This window comes from Plasmodium berghei, assembly GCF_900002375.2.
Source record: "Plasmodium berghei ANKA genome assembly, chromosome: 10".
Classification (NCBI taxonomy): Eukaryota; Apicomplexa; class Aconoidasida; order Haemosporida; family Plasmodiidae; genus Plasmodium; species Plasmodium berghei.
The window spans coordinates 1,079,637-1,099,142 of record NC_036168.2 but is presented as its reverse complement, the minus strand read 5'-3'; the positions used below and the strand labels follow the sequence as shown (position 1 = coordinate 1,099,142).

General features: G+C 21.7%; 4 protein-coding genes across 4 annotated transcripts; 1 reads left to right on the top strand and 3 right to left on the bottom strand.

Moving 5' to 3' along the window:
- Positions 1-236: 236 nt before the first annotated feature.
- Positions 237-2,978, bottom strand: PBANKA_1026600 (protein SEY1, putative; the record flags this gene model as incomplete). The annotated part of the gene is made up of 1 exon (XM_034565360.1): positions 237-2,978. The coding sequence occupies one exon, from the start codon at positions 2,976-2,978 to the stop codon at positions 237-239; it is 2,742 nt and encodes a 913-aa protein (XP_034422065.1).
- Positions 2,979-5,280: 2,302 nt separating this feature from the next.
- On the bottom strand, positions 5,281-10,941 carry PBANKA_1026500 (metacaspase-3, putative; the record flags this gene model as incomplete). The annotated part of the gene is made up of 1 exon (XM_034565359.1): positions 5,281-10,941. The coding sequence occupies one exon, from the start codon at positions 10,939-10,941 to the stop codon at positions 5,281-5,283; it is 5,661 nt and encodes a 1,886-aa protein (XP_034422064.1).
- A 1,932-nt stretch (positions 10,942-12,873) lies between these two features.
- Positions 12,874-14,144, top strand: PBANKA_1026400 (N-acyl-phosphatidylethanolamine-hydrolyzing phospholipase D, putative; the record flags this gene model as incomplete). The annotated part of the gene is made up of 2 exons (XM_034565358.1): positions 12,874-13,869; positions 13,962-14,144. 2 exons carry the CDS (start codon positions 12,874-12,876, stop codon positions 14,142-14,144), a joined length of 1,179 nt encoding a protein of 392 aa, XP_034422063.1.
- Positions 14,145-14,276: 132 nt separating this feature from the next.
- Positions 14,277-18,036, bottom strand: PBANKA_1026300 (conserved protein, unknown function; the record flags this gene model as incomplete). The annotated part of the gene is made up of 15 exons (XM_034565357.1): positions 14,277-14,387; positions 14,494-14,616; positions 14,763-14,870; positions 14,955-15,125; positions 15,210-15,361; positions 15,525-15,580; positions 15,735-15,808; positions 15,921-16,032; positions 16,132-16,245; positions 16,340-16,476; positions 16,618-16,706; positions 16,804-17,057; positions 17,289-17,532; positions 17,701-17,814; positions 17,946-18,036. 15 exons carry the CDS (start codon positions 18,034-18,036, stop codon positions 14,277-14,279), a joined length of 1,950 nt encoding a protein of 649 aa, XP_034422062.1.
- Between the last annotated feature and the right edge of the window lie 1,470 nt (positions 18,037-19,506).

The window sequence follows — 19,506 nt, the reverse complement described above, 5'->3', positions numbered from 1 at the left end:
AAAAACTGTTAAAGTTGGGCATGGAGAAAAAAGGGAAATGTAGACAATATATAAAACGACGAACAAATGAAAAAAAAAATATATATATATATGTTAAAAAAAAATTAAAGGTTTTAAAATTATAAAGTGGGCATTCATAATTGTGTGCAATAAATATGTACAAAACAGCTGAAAAAATACGGGATTTTAATAAAAAAAAAAATAGGAATAAATAATATACCGTAGTATATTATAATTTATTCAACCTTCTCAGGTTTGGTTGTTTGATGCCCAATTGTTTGTAGGTGCTTATAAAAATTATATAAATTTTTAATTACAATGAAAATTATTTTATTTATATATGAAAGAATCTGAGCATTTCCAGTATAAAGGCATGAAATAACGATAATTATAAAACCAATAAGCATTGGAAGAATAATATTTAATCTAAAAAATAAACGAGTAAACATTAATATTTCATTCCATCCTAAAATTAATAAAATAACCCAAAAGGCAAATGGGACATTTTTTAAACTCATATGCCCCCCCGTTTCTTGTATATATTGAGCATCTCTACAAATTTCTTGTATTCTTTTTTTAGCTTTAATTTTTCCCTTTTCAATAATATCAGTGTTTATAAAATTAGTAGATAAATAATTATCTATTTTATCAATTTTTATATTTTTTTGAAGAATCTCAATTATTAAAAATGCATAATCTTTTGACACTCGAAAAATATTTTTTAATTCAATTGCAGAGATATTTCTCCATTGTCTTGGTTGGTCAATTTCATCATAATTAAAAACTGATTCAAATCTGTTAATAATTATGTTAGCAATATTATTTGATATTTCATCTAATTTAATTTTTAGTGCATCTATAATTATTTCGGTATAAAACTTTTTTAATTCTGAAATAAGTTTTTTATTATTCATTTCTTTATTTAAATCATTATTTATCGTACTAACATATTTTTCTTTTTTATTTTGTTTTGTTATTATTTCAAATTTTTTACTATTAAATAAACTTTCCATATCATTTTTATTTTGGTCTATTTCGGTATCCATTTCATCATCATTTTTGCCTGCGTCATCTGAAAAATCAGTTATTTGTTCATTTTGAAAATACCCCAAACCATAATCACAATTGGTATTCAACCTTGCGTATATATTATCTCCATTATTTAGATATGTTGTATTTATTCCTGTTTTTAGATTTATAAAACATTTTGATAAATTTGTATAAATATAGTCCTCTAATTTATTTACTATTTTTAATATATAATCCCAACAATCTTTTGAGCATTTAACTGTTATTAACATATTATCAACATTTTTTAGTTCTTCTTTAATGGTAGATCGAATTCTTTCTATCAAAATATTACATTGTACACTTCTAATTCTATTTGTATCTTTATAAATAGATGTAGCTAATATTGTTAGTGAATTTTTATAATTAAAATCATGATTTCTTTTTTCTTGACTATCTTTGTCTTCATTATTAGATATACTTGGTTCAATAATTTCTACACTACATTTTTTGTATTGATCAAAAAAATTAGCTATTGTAGTATATTCTAACATATCTGCATTATATAAAAAGTTGGACCATAAATTTATGCACTTAATTTGATTTCCTTTTTTACTATTTTCTCCTATATTTTCCACATTTGATAAATTTTCATCTTGTTCTGTTACATCTACATTTTGATCATTAATAAATAAGAAATAACTTTTATCGGTTGTGCATATACTATACATACTATTTAATTCTTTTGAAAATTTAGAAGACAAAATTCTTTGAGTAAAATTTAGGTTATTATCAACAATAATTTGTAATTGTATAAATAAATTTTCTAACAATTCTTCTAACGTTTTCAAGCATATAATTTTTTGATACCTAGCTGCATCTGTTAAATATTCATTTAAACTTTTTTCAATAATATCTTTTTCTGCCCAGGTTTTAAAATTTTCGATATATTTATTTTTAGAATCTACCATCTTTTCTTTAATCGTGTTACTTATATGATTTAATACATTATTTTTTATTTCCTGACATCTAAAAGTTGCAAGCATTTCTTGTTGTGATGGTATATCTAATTGTGATTGTTTTATTATTGTATTCCATATATTGTTACAATATTGGGCAAAACCATCAGCTGGTATATTTCTGGAATAATTTATTGGTCTTAATTCGTATATCCATTTATGCCTTAAACGTTTTATATCTTTTAAAAATTCATCTTTTTTAATAATTCCATGGGATAATCCAACAACCTCAATAATAAAATAATCATCAATATTTGCATTTTTGGAATTTTCTGATTTCTTTAATTCACACCATATTTTATTTACATATTCATCAACGATTTTTTCTCTAATTATATCTAAAGGAGCAAATTCTTCGAACCAATCCCTTACAGTAAACAATAAAATAGTTTTAGGACAATTTACATTTTGGTGAAATAATTCTAGATGTACTTCCATAACTGTTTTTAGTAATCCATAATTAGATGCAGTAAAATTACCTAAAGAATGATACCATAAATTAACAATCACACAATCTGCTAGTGCAAGTGAAAATAAAGCAGATCGATGTTCAAAAGTTAATCTATTCTCTCCTCTTTCTTTAGAATCATTACCTTCTACATCTAAAATTAGGGTTGGATTTATCACATGTTTATTATTACTTTTATTTTGGGGTTCGACATCAGTTTCTTCATTTGATGCATCTGTTAATTCATCTTCAAACTTATCATAACTTAACCATAACCCTTGAGTAGTTTGACTATGTCCCAATTTTGTATTCATTACATCAAATGATGTTTTAAATAAATTATTTAATAGTGTACTTTTCCCACTACTTTGACTTCCTAATATCGCTATTACATTGTAATTAAATCCCAATTTTGATAATTTATTGTTATTCATCCATTCTTTTAAATTATCTATGATATGTCCATCATAGTCGATTATCTGAGTTTTGTTTACATCCGTCATTTTTAGAAAAATTATATAAATATATTTATTTATTTTTGTTTATCTTTATATGTGCGAACAAATATGTTTATTTTCTTTTTTTTCTTAAGATTCCAATATAGCAATTTACCAATAAGATACAACACTACTTTTATGATTGTTCAAAAAAGTATATGTATATATAATGGCCATATGTCTTTGAAAATGTACATGTTAATAATAATACTCTCTATATTGCAATAATATAAATAATGATTAAATATTTATACTAAAAAACTCGTTTATTTTATATAAAACAACGGAACGTTAATTCTATAAAGTGAGCATGAATAAATGTTAATCCACAAATTCTTTCACAAAAAATATTCCCCAAAAGTTGGATATATAGCAATTTATAAAATATAAAATTAATATATATATATATCGATACGACAAATACATGTATATATGTACAAACAATCTTACTATGTAAATATAATTTTTACATAATAAGGATATGAACATTTGTAATAAATAAGTTCCTAAATTAATCAATTCTATAAGCACGGATAATTTTACATTAGTATTAATATAATTATTTTCCTAATGATAAATATTTCTTTAAAATATTTCATATAATTTTTTTTCTCACTCCTTTTCTACAAAAAAATAGAATTCTAACATTAATAATTAAATGAATAAACATGCACTGGATATACATATATAATATATTATTTTATAGAATAATATTTTTTCAATTCTTATATTTTTATTCATGTAGTTTACATTTTATGCATATAGGATATGTGCATTGTTATATTGCTCGTGTATATATGTATGCATATTCAAAAAAAATTAATTAAATACACAATTATATTATATATATATTAGGTATTATTTTTGTGTGGATACAGCATATTAATATAAGGCATACATTATATAGCTTTATTTACAAACGCCCAAAGATAGAGTACTATATCCCGAATATATGTCAAATCATGATTTTTTGGTGTATTATATTTTTATATAAATAATGAAATGGTATTAAAATAATTGTTTATATTTTCTTTAATAGTTAATACATAATTAAACAAGGAGGGAAATTAGCATTAACACTGTAACATTAATAATATATTACAAGATATACATTTTAATTAATAGTAGTTTCAAAATTAAATTAATTTGAAAGCATTATGCTTGTGTTCCATTTGTTGATGTATCATATATATAATCGGAAAGGGAAACATAACATATAATTGTTAAAAAAATAAAAATATATAAAATTATATTGATATTCGAACTTTTTTTTTAATATTGGTACATGACCTTGAAAGTGGAATAATTTTAACAATTAACGATTGCACATATACATAAATATATTATACTTGTTATTTAATGCGCCGATATAAACATTAGTGGCAAAAAATATATAATTACAAGTTAAAAATCCGAACATTAAAATTTGTTTACTCTTGTAGCATTATTATTTCCATTTTATTATTTTTGTTGATAATAGTTTTTCCCATAATATAAATATCTTCATCATTTATTCATTACCTTTTTAATAATGCATTAAAAAAATAATAACAAAAGTGTAAGCATGTCCATATAGGTCATTGTTCTCATTTGACAGTATATTTACTTTTGAATTTTAAAATATTTAGACAATTCATAAATATTAAATGATACTAAGTAAAAAATTGATCTTGTTAAACTTTATGTGTTACTTTTATTTTTATTTATACTATTACATGCATATTATGCAAACACTTATAATTACCTTAACAAGTCAGGTATAATGTTATTTCAGAAAAGCATAAAAAATTAAAATGAAAAATAGCATATGCCTTTCATGATAATTTTTTTGAATGTCTCAACAGTTTTCTTTTATAAAATATTTATATCAAAAAGAATGAACAAATTACTGCGGAAAATTAATACTACATTAGTAGACCAAGTAATCAGGTTGCAAAATTAAAAAAAAATTCATATACATACACAAAAATATGCTCCAACTTTTTACGCAACATATAAAAAGAGCATACTGAACAAAATAATCATGGATCAAATAATTTTTTTTTTTTTTGAAATTTATATGATTAAAAACAACAAGTATTATAAATGTACCCTATATATGCATACATATATTTTTTTTCCCGAAATTTTAAAGGGATAAGGGAACACAATAAAGGCTGAAAAGTGTAGCATTGTGAACATCAATTAAGAAAAAAATAAATACCCTATAAAATGCATTAAAGTGAGCATAATAATGATTTTGATATATTTGAAAAAGGCTAACCATTTTATATATACTTTATTTTATTTTGTCTTTTTTTTTGTTTGCTTAATATTTTAGAGAACATGAATTTTTTATTTTATGATTAGTTTGAGTAAAATATTTTGACGATGTATTAACTAACGTAGAAGTAGCATATAATAGTTTTCTATTTCTTAATGTTCTTTTATTAATTTCTTCCCATGCTTTATTAACATTTAAAAATGGGGACATATCTTCGTTCATATAAAAATATTTAAAATCTTGAAAATTTATATTTTTTGAATAATGAATAAAATAATTATTAATGCTTGCATTTGCACCAGGATGTATAGTAAGTTCGGGTTTTTGATTTAATTTTTTTAATTTGTTATTTTTTATAATTTGTATTTTTTTTTGAATATGACTTATTAAATTGTTTAATGTCATTGGAGCGCATTGTTGGAATTCTTTTTCAAAAACATTATTATTTAATTCTTTTTTTTTAAATTCCATAATCGACTCGATTAAGCAATAAGTAAACACACCATGACAAACAAGTACATAATTATTATTACCATCAAACTTGTTACTGTTATATTCATTATTATCTTTTATTATAGAATATTTTCCATTATTATTTTCTTCAAAATTATCAGAGATTTTGTTTGTGAAAGTATTTTCTTCTGCTTTTACAATTTCAGAATCGTTATCTTCAGTGTTTTTATTATTCAAAGTAAAAAATTTTGTTAACGAATTTATATTAAAACTAATGTTTGGTTCGTATATATTTTTCTTTACACTATTTGAATGAATACTATTGTCTAACATATGTTGTGAGTTATTCTCAATATTTTCCCTATTTCCATTCATGTTATTATTATCATTTTTATGTTCAATCGGTTTGGAGAATGTTTTTTTTTTTTTTTTTTGATCTACCCTTGCAAACTCAAAAATAGGAAATAAACCTTCAATGGAAATTTGTTCCCAAGTAGCTGCACATAAACAATATGCTTTTGTAGGAATTGGGAAAGAAGAAATGGATTGTAACAACGGATCTATCATAGCAGATGTAGAATCCACTTCTATTAATTTAGAATATCTAGGTTTGCACATATATTTTTTCATAGAATTATTATCAAGTATAGTTATATCATATATAGCTTTGTAAACTTTATTAGTAGGATTAGTAATTGGCCATATCCCTTTTTGTTTACAACCTTTTATATATGATGAGTTTTCTGTTCCAGCTGGGTCTAATATTGTTTGTCCTCCTGATGTATCTAGAATTATAGTCATTTGAGCAGTTGAATTTATACTTAATAATAAATCTTTTAATTGAATAGCAGTTAATATATTATGTTCTTCATTTTTATTCAAAGGATCGGAGCAAAGAAAAGCTTCATCATATCCTTCACCTTCCCATCCACTCATGTTATCGACTTGGATACTTTTTCCTGCATAGTAAAAAACATAAGAACCATTTGGAACTGAATCCCTAACTAGCCAATTTACTGCTTTCAAAATATTTATTCTTGTAGGCCATAAACTGAAGTCTATATTTTTAAATGACAAATCCACATTTTTAATATCAACATCTACACATGAATTATTATTTTCATAATCATTACTCACTTCTTTATTATCATGTATATTCTTTTTATTAAACAAATTAAACAAATTTTTTTTTTCGATTTTTTCCTCATTATAAGTATAATTAATTTTTTCATTTATATATTTTGTTCGATTTATATCAAAATCATCATATATATATGCGTTAGATGGAAAACTATCAATAAGCAGTAAAATATTTTCGGGTAAAAAATTAAAATATTTAACTAGCACTCTACTAAAAACATATGCATCATTTACTGATCCATGAAGTCGATTTATTGAATCTTTTTCTCCCATATAATTACATCCAATAACTACAGCTTTTTTAATACGATCTATTGATTCTATTTCACATCTAGAATAAAACTTATGTAAATCGATGGTATTATTCATGATTTTATTTTTTTTTTCGTGATTCATGCTGATTATATCATTGCCTTTTGGAACTAATTTTATATTTTTTGTAATTGATTTAACATTTTTTAAGCTTTGTTTTCTATATGAAGTTGTTCGATAATAATTTTTTAAACTATTGATATGTGTATTTTTCAAATAGTTATATATATCACTATTGTTAATTGATTTACAAACTGATAATTTTTTATTTACTAAAATATTATCATCACATTTTACTTTATTATATAATACCTTATTGGATAATACACTCTTGCTCCCTTCCCTGTCTTTTATTGTTTTTGTGATATTTTGAGTTGGCTTATTATAAAACCCACTAATTTTGAACATTTTATTTTTATATTTTATATTGTCATAAGACATAGAAGTTGTTTTAGGAGTTATATTTTTTTGCATCATTTCATAATTTTTGCAATTGTTTAATGTTGTATTACTTCTCAATTTTGTAATTGATTGATGATTATTTAAAATATTATTTTTATGTAATAATAAATTTGGAAATGCCAAAGTAGCCTTACTTGCATTTGACGAAGTGGAGCCATTTTCTTTATTTATATTAGACAACCCCACAATGGTTTTGCTACTATAAAGCTGTTTCACATTCCCTTTGTTATTATTATTATAAGAAGAAAAAGGTAAGGTCGAAATATCCGTTTTTATTGCCTTTTCTAGTTTAACTATAGGAATAATATCTGAGTTTTTTTTTGAAATATTATTTTTCAATACTGGAATATGTGCTGTATTTAATTTCATTAAATTATGAATTTTATAATTTTGAAATGAGGCATTATTATTATTTATTTCGCTTTTTTTCATATAATTATTTTCCCTATTATCTTTGCTTATATTCTGAAAAAATGTATTACTAAAAGTTAATTTTTCTTTATTTATATTATTCAAATTTATTTGTCCATACTGTTTTTGATATATATTGTTATTATTCCTATTTCTAGCTGAATATTCCCCTGTTTTAATGTTATTATCACATTGTTTGTATACATTAGTTCCTAAATATATATTTCCATTATTTAAATATTTGTTCGTATAATTTATTGAATTATTATTGTTTGACATGAAACATTTTATTTTTTGACCTTTCATTTCATCCTTAATATATTCATTATTATGCTCATCAATGTTTTCTTTTTCTTCATTTTCTATATCGCTCAAAGATAAGTATGAAGGAATAGTAGATTCAACAGTGTTATAACATGTTTTGTATTCATTATAATAGTTTGTTGTTTTTATTTTGTGGTTTTTATCTATAAATTCTTTATTTAGACATATTTTATATTTTAAATCATTTGTGTTATTTGTATAGTTTTTGTCTAATATGTGTTCTCTTAAATTAATAACTTCATTTTGTGAATTCAAAATATTCTTTATTTCACCAATTTGGAAACGTGGATTTGTTGAAATGACATTATGTTTGTTTTTTCCTTCTTTAAATAAACAATTTAAAGAGATATTCGAAATGTTAAATGATTTTATTTTATTACAATTTTCATTTATATTACCATCTTGGCGATAAAATTCTGGACTAACTTTATCCACCCTTTCTTTATTGTCATCATTACCATTAAATATGAAATGGCCATTTTTACATTTTTTTTCATTTTTTGAAAAAATATGGGTTTTAGTATCAGAGTTAAACTCTTCAAGTTTAGACACATCTTTGTTTTCATTTTGATTAAATTCAGTTATTTCAGATAAAGCATATTCAAAAGGAATATTTTTTCCATTTTCACATAAATTTCCATCAATTATTTTGCTAAATTCGTTTTTTTTTACAACATACACATCATTATTATACTCATTTATATAGCATCTTAAATTATTAAAACCTTGTTCACTATGTATTTCATTTTTTTTTTCCATAATATAATCATTATAAATTTCATCTTCTTTTTTTTCAAAAATATTGACATAATTTTCTTCATCCCTAATGTGATAATTAGTTTCTAATTTGTTTTTTATATTTCCTTCTATCATTCTATGAAAATTGTTATTTTTTTTTGGAAAAAGATACATTTTATTATCATCTAAATTTTTAGAATTGTTATCCTCATATTTATTATTGTAATTGCTATGATTATGTTTATTAATTTCTATTTCAACATTTTTATTTTGTATAAAATTATTTTTTAATTTAATTTGTGGAATAACATCAGTGAAAATTCTATTACCTCTATGTCTATTACACTCCAAATATGAACAATGACTATTTTCATTATTATTAGCATTAGTATGTGATTTAATATCATAATTTTCATTTTGTATTTCTTTATTTAAAACTTTTACTTTGTTAGATTCATTATTAAATGTAGTATATTCTAAAATGGAATTATCACTTTTGCATTTAAACTCCCCAATTATATTATCCTTACATTCTGGCTTTATATCATTTTTTTCCATTTTTGACATAAAAAAAGGTACTGTTTTCACATTGTTTTTAGAAATGCTATTATGAAAATCTTTAATTTTTTGACTATTATTTGAAGATATGAAACGTATTGTATTATTTTTTTTTTCGAAAGCATCACTGCTTATATTTCCTATATTTATGTCCTTCACATAGTTAGGATGCTCTTTTTCAATATTATTATTAATGTATATATTTTTATTTTTTTTTACATATATATCACTTTTATTTTTTAAATAAATCATTGAAGAATTTGATATATTATCACACATTTTTATGCTTTCCGTTTCATAACCTTTTAGGAAATAGGGAAATATTCTTTCCTCATTCTGGAAATTGCTGTATTTATTTTTATTTACGTCACTTTTATTAAATAAATTATCTTTATCATTTATTTTATTACCCAAATTGTGTTTCCAAAAAGTATTAGGAGCATTTTCAGTTTTGTCAATTTGCTTTAAGACATCAAGGGAATTGTTTTTTAATTCATTTCGATTGGTATTACAGTTTTCATGCTTATTATATTGATAAAATATATCGCTATTTACTTTATTTTTATCATATTCAAGTTTTTCATTTTGAAGAAATTTATTGTCATAAATATTTTTTATTTTCGTATCTGTCTTACCTATTTCGCTAGCTGCGTTCATAATTTTTTTATACTTGATTTGTTTGCCATTATTATTGTTAATATCATATTTACAGTTATCCAAATATATAGATAATAAATTGGTATTTCTTTTACTGTTTTTAAAATTTTTCATTAATTTTTCGATATTATTATTACCTTCATTTATTATATTGTCATAATTAATTTTTTTTTTTTTTTCTTTTTTGCTATTTTCATGGTAATATGTATTTATTTTGTTTACTCCATTATTGTTTTTTTCTTGTATATTACTAAATAAATTAATGGGTGTAGTTTTATTTTTATTCAAATTTGCTATACTCTTGGAAAAATTAAATTTATTATCTTTACAATTTTTTTTCATATATTCATCATTATTATAATCAGTAGAATATCCTTTAGTAACTGTCTTATAAATATCATTATAAACTTTTACTTTTGAAGATACTGATTTAGCAATATCAGGATAATTCTCATTTTTTCGATTTTTTTTTGTATTGCTTACTATTTTATTTTTTTTTTTCATTATTTCAATACTACATGTACAATTTTCACTTGGCTCATATTTGTCCAATTTTATGTTATTTTTTATTTCATATAAATCAACAAAATCTTTTAGTGGGAATATTTTTTTCTTTTTGTCTATACTATTTTTATAATCATAGTAAGCCATTTTTTCTTTATCTTTTTTTATTCTTATATCATTTACCCAATTTATATTGTGCGCTCGAGAAACGTTACTTTTAAATTTAACGATATTTATTTTTTAATGCAACAACAAAAATACACACATATATATATGCTTATATATATATTCACCGACGTGAAAAATATAAAGTAGATATGAACAAGCCAGAAAAAATTATTTTAAAAAGTAATAAAAAAAAACATCAATGAATATATAAAACAATAAAAATGGTATTATATTAAAATAGCTATCACACTTTCTTGTACAAATATCTTAATTTATACAAACAAATAAGTGTTATCATAAGCGCATTGTATAATGTACATATATGTATTGAGTTAAATAGGAAATATATTTTTCGAACTTTAATTAAAATTTATTATTATTGTTTTTTAAAAGGGTTTATATTATGACCATCCATCATAACTATATATTAATAAAAAAACAAATATATAAAGACCTGGAAATTCACTACTGTAATTTTACATAATACACATATATATCACAATCATATAGCATTACATATATATGTATAATACAAGAAATACCATTGAGTGATGATAAATACTATTTGTTATTATTTTTTATTTTTTATTTTTTATTTTTTTCCTCATTTTCCTTACAATTAATAAACTTAAATGCATTCAAGTGCGCATATAAGAAATTAACAATTAGTATTCTTTCTCCTATTGGTTTTTTTTTTGCATTTTTTCAATTAAGCTTAAATATTTTTTTTCTTTCTTTTTTTCCTTATGCACAAAATATATCCAATATGCATTATATATAATATATGACAAAATTGTAAAAGGGAATAAAAAATAATAGAACCTTGCAAAACTGGTTTATAAAAGAGCCCTAAATATAAGGATGAAAAAAAACACAGAACAATTCATACTAAAAGTTATTAAGATTCAATTTTTTTTTTTTTTTAATTAGGATATATATGTATATACTTACATAAGCATACATAGTATCATACATAAATGTGTAAGGTAGACTTGGAGTGTAATTTTTTTTTTATTTAACTCTTGTTCATTATAAAGTTAGAATTGTCTCACAGTTTTAACTATCTATATAGAAGTATACTCTTTTTCTATCATTTTTTTAATTCAGATATTAATTATGATAATTTTGTTTTGCTTTTTGTTTACACTATATATGATATAATAGAAATAAACAATTTTCACATTTTTGAATCATTATATTTATACATTATTTTTATCTATATATTTTATAAGAAAAAATTAATTAAATAGTTTGATATTCTTGATTAAATACACAAACATTTATATTCTTATAATATCTTACTCAAAAGCAACATAAATTGTTAATTTTTATATTTATGCCATCATTAAGTAATATAAGCAGTGATAATAAAAAATATTCATATAACTCCTGACATATAACAATAATATAAAATTGAAAAAAAAAAATATATAATTTTACATAGCACACAATGTTGTGAAATTCCAGAATAATTAAAAATAAAAAATATAATATATTCATCAATTCGAAAATATAACATCTTCTGAAAGAGATTCAAAATCATAACAAAAAAGTGAATAGGGATAAGAACATAATATACAAAAAAAAATCAAAATAAAAAAAATTGTGATAAAATAAATACCGAAATAATAATAGAAAATAGTATAAAAACGCAACTTAATTGTTTCAAACATTAATACATCAAATGAATGAGCAAATAAAATAGCAGTAACATGGGGAGTTGATAAAATAAAAACAAACATATAAAAAATAAAATTAAAATATATAATGATAATAAAAGTGTTATAATTATATTTACTTTTGGAAAAAAAAGTATATAGATACCCCAATTCTTCGGAATATAAATTGGGAGACATATACATATATATACATTACGTATGCATTTATACAAATTTGAAAAGAAACGTCCAAATGAGCAAGCTAATAAACACCCTATTGCCCTACTATGTCCATAAAAATATATTAACACCAAATCTGAGTTTCAAAAAGAAAGTTGATTTTTTTTTTTTTTATTTAGATCGATATATTTATTCACCAATATTTCATAAGTTATGTGGAAATAAAACCGAAAATGAAAAAAATAAATTAAAAAAAGAATTCGCAAAAAAGTTGAAACAAAAATTTGGTATAAATTTTGGTATATATTCAAAGGATAACTGTTATGATAATATTACCAAATATAATGTAAATAAAAATGAAGAAATAGAGGTCGCTGCTTTGTGGCCTAATCAAATATATTATGTTAATCCGTTAAATGTAAAAAAAGAAATAAAAGACAACAAATTTAATATTGTTTATATTGGGCATATGAGCATATTAGTACAAACGCAAAACTTCAACATATTGATAGATCCTGTTCTATCCAACAGAATAGGCTTATATAATATTTTAGGTGTAAAAAGAATTATAAAACCAGGCCTACGTTTAGAAAATATTCCAAGCATCGATTTTATATTATTAAGCAATAATAGATATGATACTATGGATTTAGAAACCCTAAGAAGAATTATATTAAGAGATAATAGTATTATTATTGGGGGTATGAATATAAGGCGTTATATGTTAAAAAGTAAATTTCCAGTTGTTTATCCATTAAATTGGTTTAATAAATTACAATTTGAAAATCTGGCTTTTTATTATTTACCTACTATAACAAATAGTCATAGATATATTTTTGATAAAAATGTATACCTTCCTGGCTCATTTTTTATACATGATAAATTACATAATACCTCAATTTTTTATAGTGGTCATTCTTCTTATTCAAATCATTTTAAACAAATTCAAAATTATATTAAAACGATTATAAAAAACGACCAGATCGACTTATCAATTTTACCTATTGGGATTTATAAACCTCGTGAATTATATGCTCATTTTCATATGTCTCCCTCCGAAGCTTTGCAAGTAAATTATTTATTTTTTATTACACCCGTTTATCTTAATATATGCACACATTTATTTTTCTTTGCTTACTTTTTTTGTTTTTAACCTTATAGAGCCATTTAGATTTAAACAGTAAAATGTCATTGTGTGTTGGAACGGATGTTTTTTGTTTAGGGGGTGAAAAATATAAAGAAGCAAACATTGAGCTAAGAAATTCGGTAAGTTATTATGAAAAGACGAAAAATAAAAAAGTTAATCTTATTACTTTGGAACCTGGGCAAAATGTTATGGTATAATTGTAACGAATTTAGATAGAGAAATAAATAAATATATGTATACATATTATATATGATTATTGTTTATAGGAGTAAAAAATAATATTTAATTAATCATTTTTTCATGTATTTATGCATATTTTTTATATCGATTTATTCATATGCAGTAGCCAAAGCTTTGAAACATAACTTTTTTCTTTTGCTATATTCTTTCTCTTTCTCAACTATATCTGTGTTCATCTTTTCTAATTTTTCATGGATCCTCTATAAAATATGTATATATATTATATATATATATACATTTTCACGCAATTATTTATTTTGAAATGTATACATTATATACATGTATATTGTATATGTATGTTAATACCTGTATGAGTACTTGACTCTTGTCCATCACGTCGTTAGGGTAAAAAATCGACTTGCCTTCTTCATATAATTTTTTTACATCATTTTTATTTAAGCTAATTTTTTTCATGTTTTCAATTAAAACCTGTGTTTGTTGGAAATATCCATACATACGTGTATTTATCTAAATTATTTAATAATCTTATATTTGAATTAACATTTACACATTAAAAAATTAACTTAAGTATGGGCTTACATATATACATAATTTTTTTTGTTTTAAATCATTACGTTCATTTCTTTGGACAAAATTCCTATTTCTTTTTCGGCGTTCAAAATTATATTTTTTTTTTTTTTTTCATATTTTTTTTGTAATTCATCTCGTCTGCACTTTTGTTTCTGCATTAAAAAAAAGGGTACCAAGAAAACATTAAAACTTAAAAATAATAAATCGTTCATTTATTTAATTGTTTTGTATACTACCTCTATCAATGATTTTATGTTTGTGTCAATGTCATTAAGGGCATTAGAAAATTTTTTCTTAACATCTATTTTAAATTTTTCTCTTTTTTCTTTTTTACAAGAAATTATTTTTTCTATCATTATTTCGATGTCACTATCTCGATCCCCATCATTTTGATGCTTTTCATTAACCTTGAAAATAAAAAGAAAAATACGAAGCATATATATGCAAATATAATACATCTATATACATTTTTTATTATTCTATATTTTTACCAGAGGTGTATTTAGATCCAATTTATAATCAGCTAGCATTCTTTCACGGTCTTGAATTTTTTTTAAAACATTTTTATTTTCATAGCTTTTAATATTTGATGGTTTTTCATGCTTTGATTTATAATTTCCTTCATTCTTTTTTCCTTTTTCTACTAGATGGGAATATAAGAAAAGTAAGAAAAATACGAAAAACATTTTTAATATCCATAACACCCCAAATTATATAATCTCATGATTCTCATTTTAAACTATAAAAACTGTGCATATAATTAATATAACAAATTGGTGCAAGAAAAATAAATATATATTTTTTACAACCTTCATGGTCATAAGTTTCAATTTTTAGAATGCTGGTATTTTTTAAAGTATCTCTAAAAAAATTTAATAGAATAGAATAATATAAATTTTTGAAGGTGTAAAAGATGCTCATAATAATATAAAATATTAAATATTATTTTTCATCTTTTTAGACAATATAAGAATGTGTATATCTTTTTCTACATCTATTTATGTATGTTTTTGAACCTTATATTATTATCATTAATTGATGAATTGGATGAAACTTCTGATTTATCGAATCGCTTTTTTGCTTCTCTTTCCTTAATAAGAAAATAATTGTGTAAAAAATTGTTTTATATTTTTATTTATTCTTTAGTTTATTTTGGGAAAATAACCATTCGGTTTATATACGCATTTATTTGCTTGTATTACTTCTGATTCGCTTTCATTTTGTTTATATATTTTTTTATTGTTTTTATGTTTTTTCCATTCAAAAGTTTCTTTTTCATTTTTCCTTTCTTCCTTTCTTAGTTTTAAAATGATACTATTAAAAAGAGAAAATTGTGTAAATATGTGTATACATATGCACAAATATTAATTTCAGTTATTTTCGATTTTTTTTTTATTCTTTTATATTCTTTACTTATCTAAAACTGTGGATAATTCCTTTATTCCTTTTGATGTCTTTTTTATTTTCAAAGATAAACTTAACTTATTAACAGTTTCATAATCAATGGAATTTTTTGCATCTTCCGACCTATTCATTACAAAAATAAGGCCAATAAAATTTAGAAAAATAATCTTAATTAATATATATGTGTTCATATTTTTCATAAACAAATATAGCATACCAAAGACAAAAAATATTTGTATGTTCAGCAATAGCTTTACAATCTAAGGTAAATGACTTTTTACTTTTTGAATGTATTGATGTTATATGATAATATGGTATTTCTATTTTGCATTTTTCATTTTCTTCTGTATTATCCTGATTTTAACAAATATTATAAAATCATATATAGAACTAAATTATTTCATTTTCGAACTAATAATTATATATGCATATATAAATTAAGTAACAAAACTGTTCTCATTTCATTGTATTTTTTTTCCCAATTTTCAATATTACATAATATAAAAATATGGAGCAGTTTCCCAGATAGCATAATATGAAATCTTTGTTTACAATCGATTTATTAGCATTTATGACAAATGATCCTTCATTTTGTAAAATTAAAAAAAATAAATAATTATAAATATATTATATAACATCAAATGTCGAATAGTGAAATAAAATAAAGGAAAGTATACTAACCATTCTCTATGATATTTTTCTTATCTATATAATTTTTTTCTTTGAGCCAACTTATACATTCTTCATCAAATTTTAAAATTTTAAAATTTTTCAGCTTTTCTAGTATTTCGATATTTATACCCAAACTTTTTATGTTAAAAGTACTCAAGTCTATTCTTCTAAAAGATCGCCATAGCAATTCTGTGTATGAAACCTTAAGTTCTAAATCGCTTTCAATTTTTATATTTTCAAATATTTTCTTCACTAAATTTATTCTTTTTAATTGTTTCACAAATACATATCAAAGGGAAAAAACAGTAAATAAAATTTTTCCAACGCGAATTATAAAAATTAGTGGTGATTCATATGCTCAATTTATTCGCACCAATATAAACATACACACGCACATATATATATAGACATAGAGATATATATATATATATAGAAAGAGTGCAGTAATTTATCTATGTTGGATCGGAACACATACAACAAATATTTCATCTTACAATTGACTTGTAAAGGCAAATTCTATCTTTCTTCTGGAAGCCGAGTTATTAAAATTTAAAAAGGAACTTATTAGTGAACATAAGTGCCTCCTTAGACAATTGAAACCGAATAAATAAGCCAAGTTATCATTTTCATAATTTGAAAAAAATATTAATTTACTAAAAATAAATTCACAAAATTTTATGGATGTATCTAATTCTACGTCTATGTTTTTCTTCTCTTCAATAGTATTTTCTAGCATAACTTTATAGAATCGAAAAAAAGGAATTATCCATATTTTTGTATGCACTATGCAGGTGTGGATATACATAAGATGCATGCATTAATAATATAAATAAATTTCCTTTTATTTAATCATAATAAACTGTAAAAATAAAAACAATGTATTATTATAAAACATATATACATTACTAATTTTGTCAACCACTTCCCACACTACAGATGATAAAAAACAGTCATTATATTTTTCAAAAAAATGGTCTAATATTTCTATTAAGGTATTTAAATGTTGTTTATTTACATTTCCTATAGTATAAAAATATACAAAAAGGCATATAACATATATATATGTATGTGTGCATATATGCTTATTCACCATTTTTTATCATTTTCAATTTTCTTTGTTAAAAATACAAACAAAATGCCATATGCTTTACCTTCATTTTCACATAATGTTTTTAATTTTTTTGTTTTTAACAAAATTGTATCCTTGTTTAATTCGTTTATGTTATACAATTTGGAACACATTATTTATAGGAATTATAAAAGAACATATAAATTTATTATTTTTTATTTTACAAAATAAATAACTGATATTTTAATATACGCGTTTTCTATGTATATATTTTTCGACATTTAACTGCAAAATCTGCAACTATGCAATACAGTATTAATAGCATATATTTAAAATTGTTTTTTTTTTGAAAAAATTAATAACTATTCTGAATAAAGATTGAAAACGTAGAAAAAAGAAAATAATAAATAAAGTTTAAATACTATAGGACAAAAAAAAAATTAATTACCACTGAAAGACAAAAACTAAAAGTTTACTTTTTTTTGTTGTAGTTACACTTATTTTATATTTTCGAGCAAAATAATTAACATTATAGGTAAGACAAAATGCAAATTAATATACAACTATCCCTTTGTTGTATTAGTATATCAGGAAATTAACCATTAAATGATAATATAACTATCCTAAATAATTTTTCACACATTTTATTCTTTTGATTTATTTTATAAATTTTTTTTTGAAAATAATAAAAAAAAAATTTAACATTATTATAAAAAAGTCAGAATACATTAATTTTTAATTTGTTTTTATTCTATTAAATGAAATATTTTTATAACTAAATCGATCTCTACAAATAGTAGATTTTTTCGAATTAAAAAAATTATATAAATTTGGTTTGTCCTCTAGCTGCTTAAAAAAACAACAAAAAAAAATCCATTGTGATTATGCATGTATTTCGATTAAATATTTGATCTAAATAAAGATATTATTAAAAATTAGAAAATATAATTGTTAACAAATGAAAATAAACAAAAAATTATTAATTTGAAATTCTTTTGTCGATTTTAATGCTCTATAATATGTGACTGAAATATGCTATTGCGTATTATTGTTAAAAAGTCCAAGCATTCTTTTTTTTTGATAAAAAAAATATTCATAATTGTTTTAAAAATTTTTTTTTTATGATATTACATTTAAATAAAAAATAAACCATGCAAAGCATATGTTTTTTTAATATTTCTAATATATATTATTTGTAACCCCTTTCTGTTTTTCATTTTCGCAATTTTAGGAAAATATTCTTTATATAATTTTATAAAACTAATTATAATAATTTAATTGGAATTTTTTTAACTTACGCTATATAATTTATATATTTAATTCAAACCCTGTGAGACGATAATATACTATATTATATTATTTTTTTAATTTCTTTTTTTATGTTTATATTTTATTTAATTTTTTCTCCTTATACACATAACATATTATGTTATCATATATATAATTTTATATAAAAATTATATATTTATGAAAATATCAGTACAACCTTTTATTTAATTAAATTCTCTAAAAATATAAATCTTTTAAAAGAATAATTTTTCAAATTAATTCAAAAAAATAAAATAATAATCTTTAAAAAATAACGACAGTTTGTAGGTTAACATTTTTAGTTAAATAGCATTTATACAAACAAATAAATACTT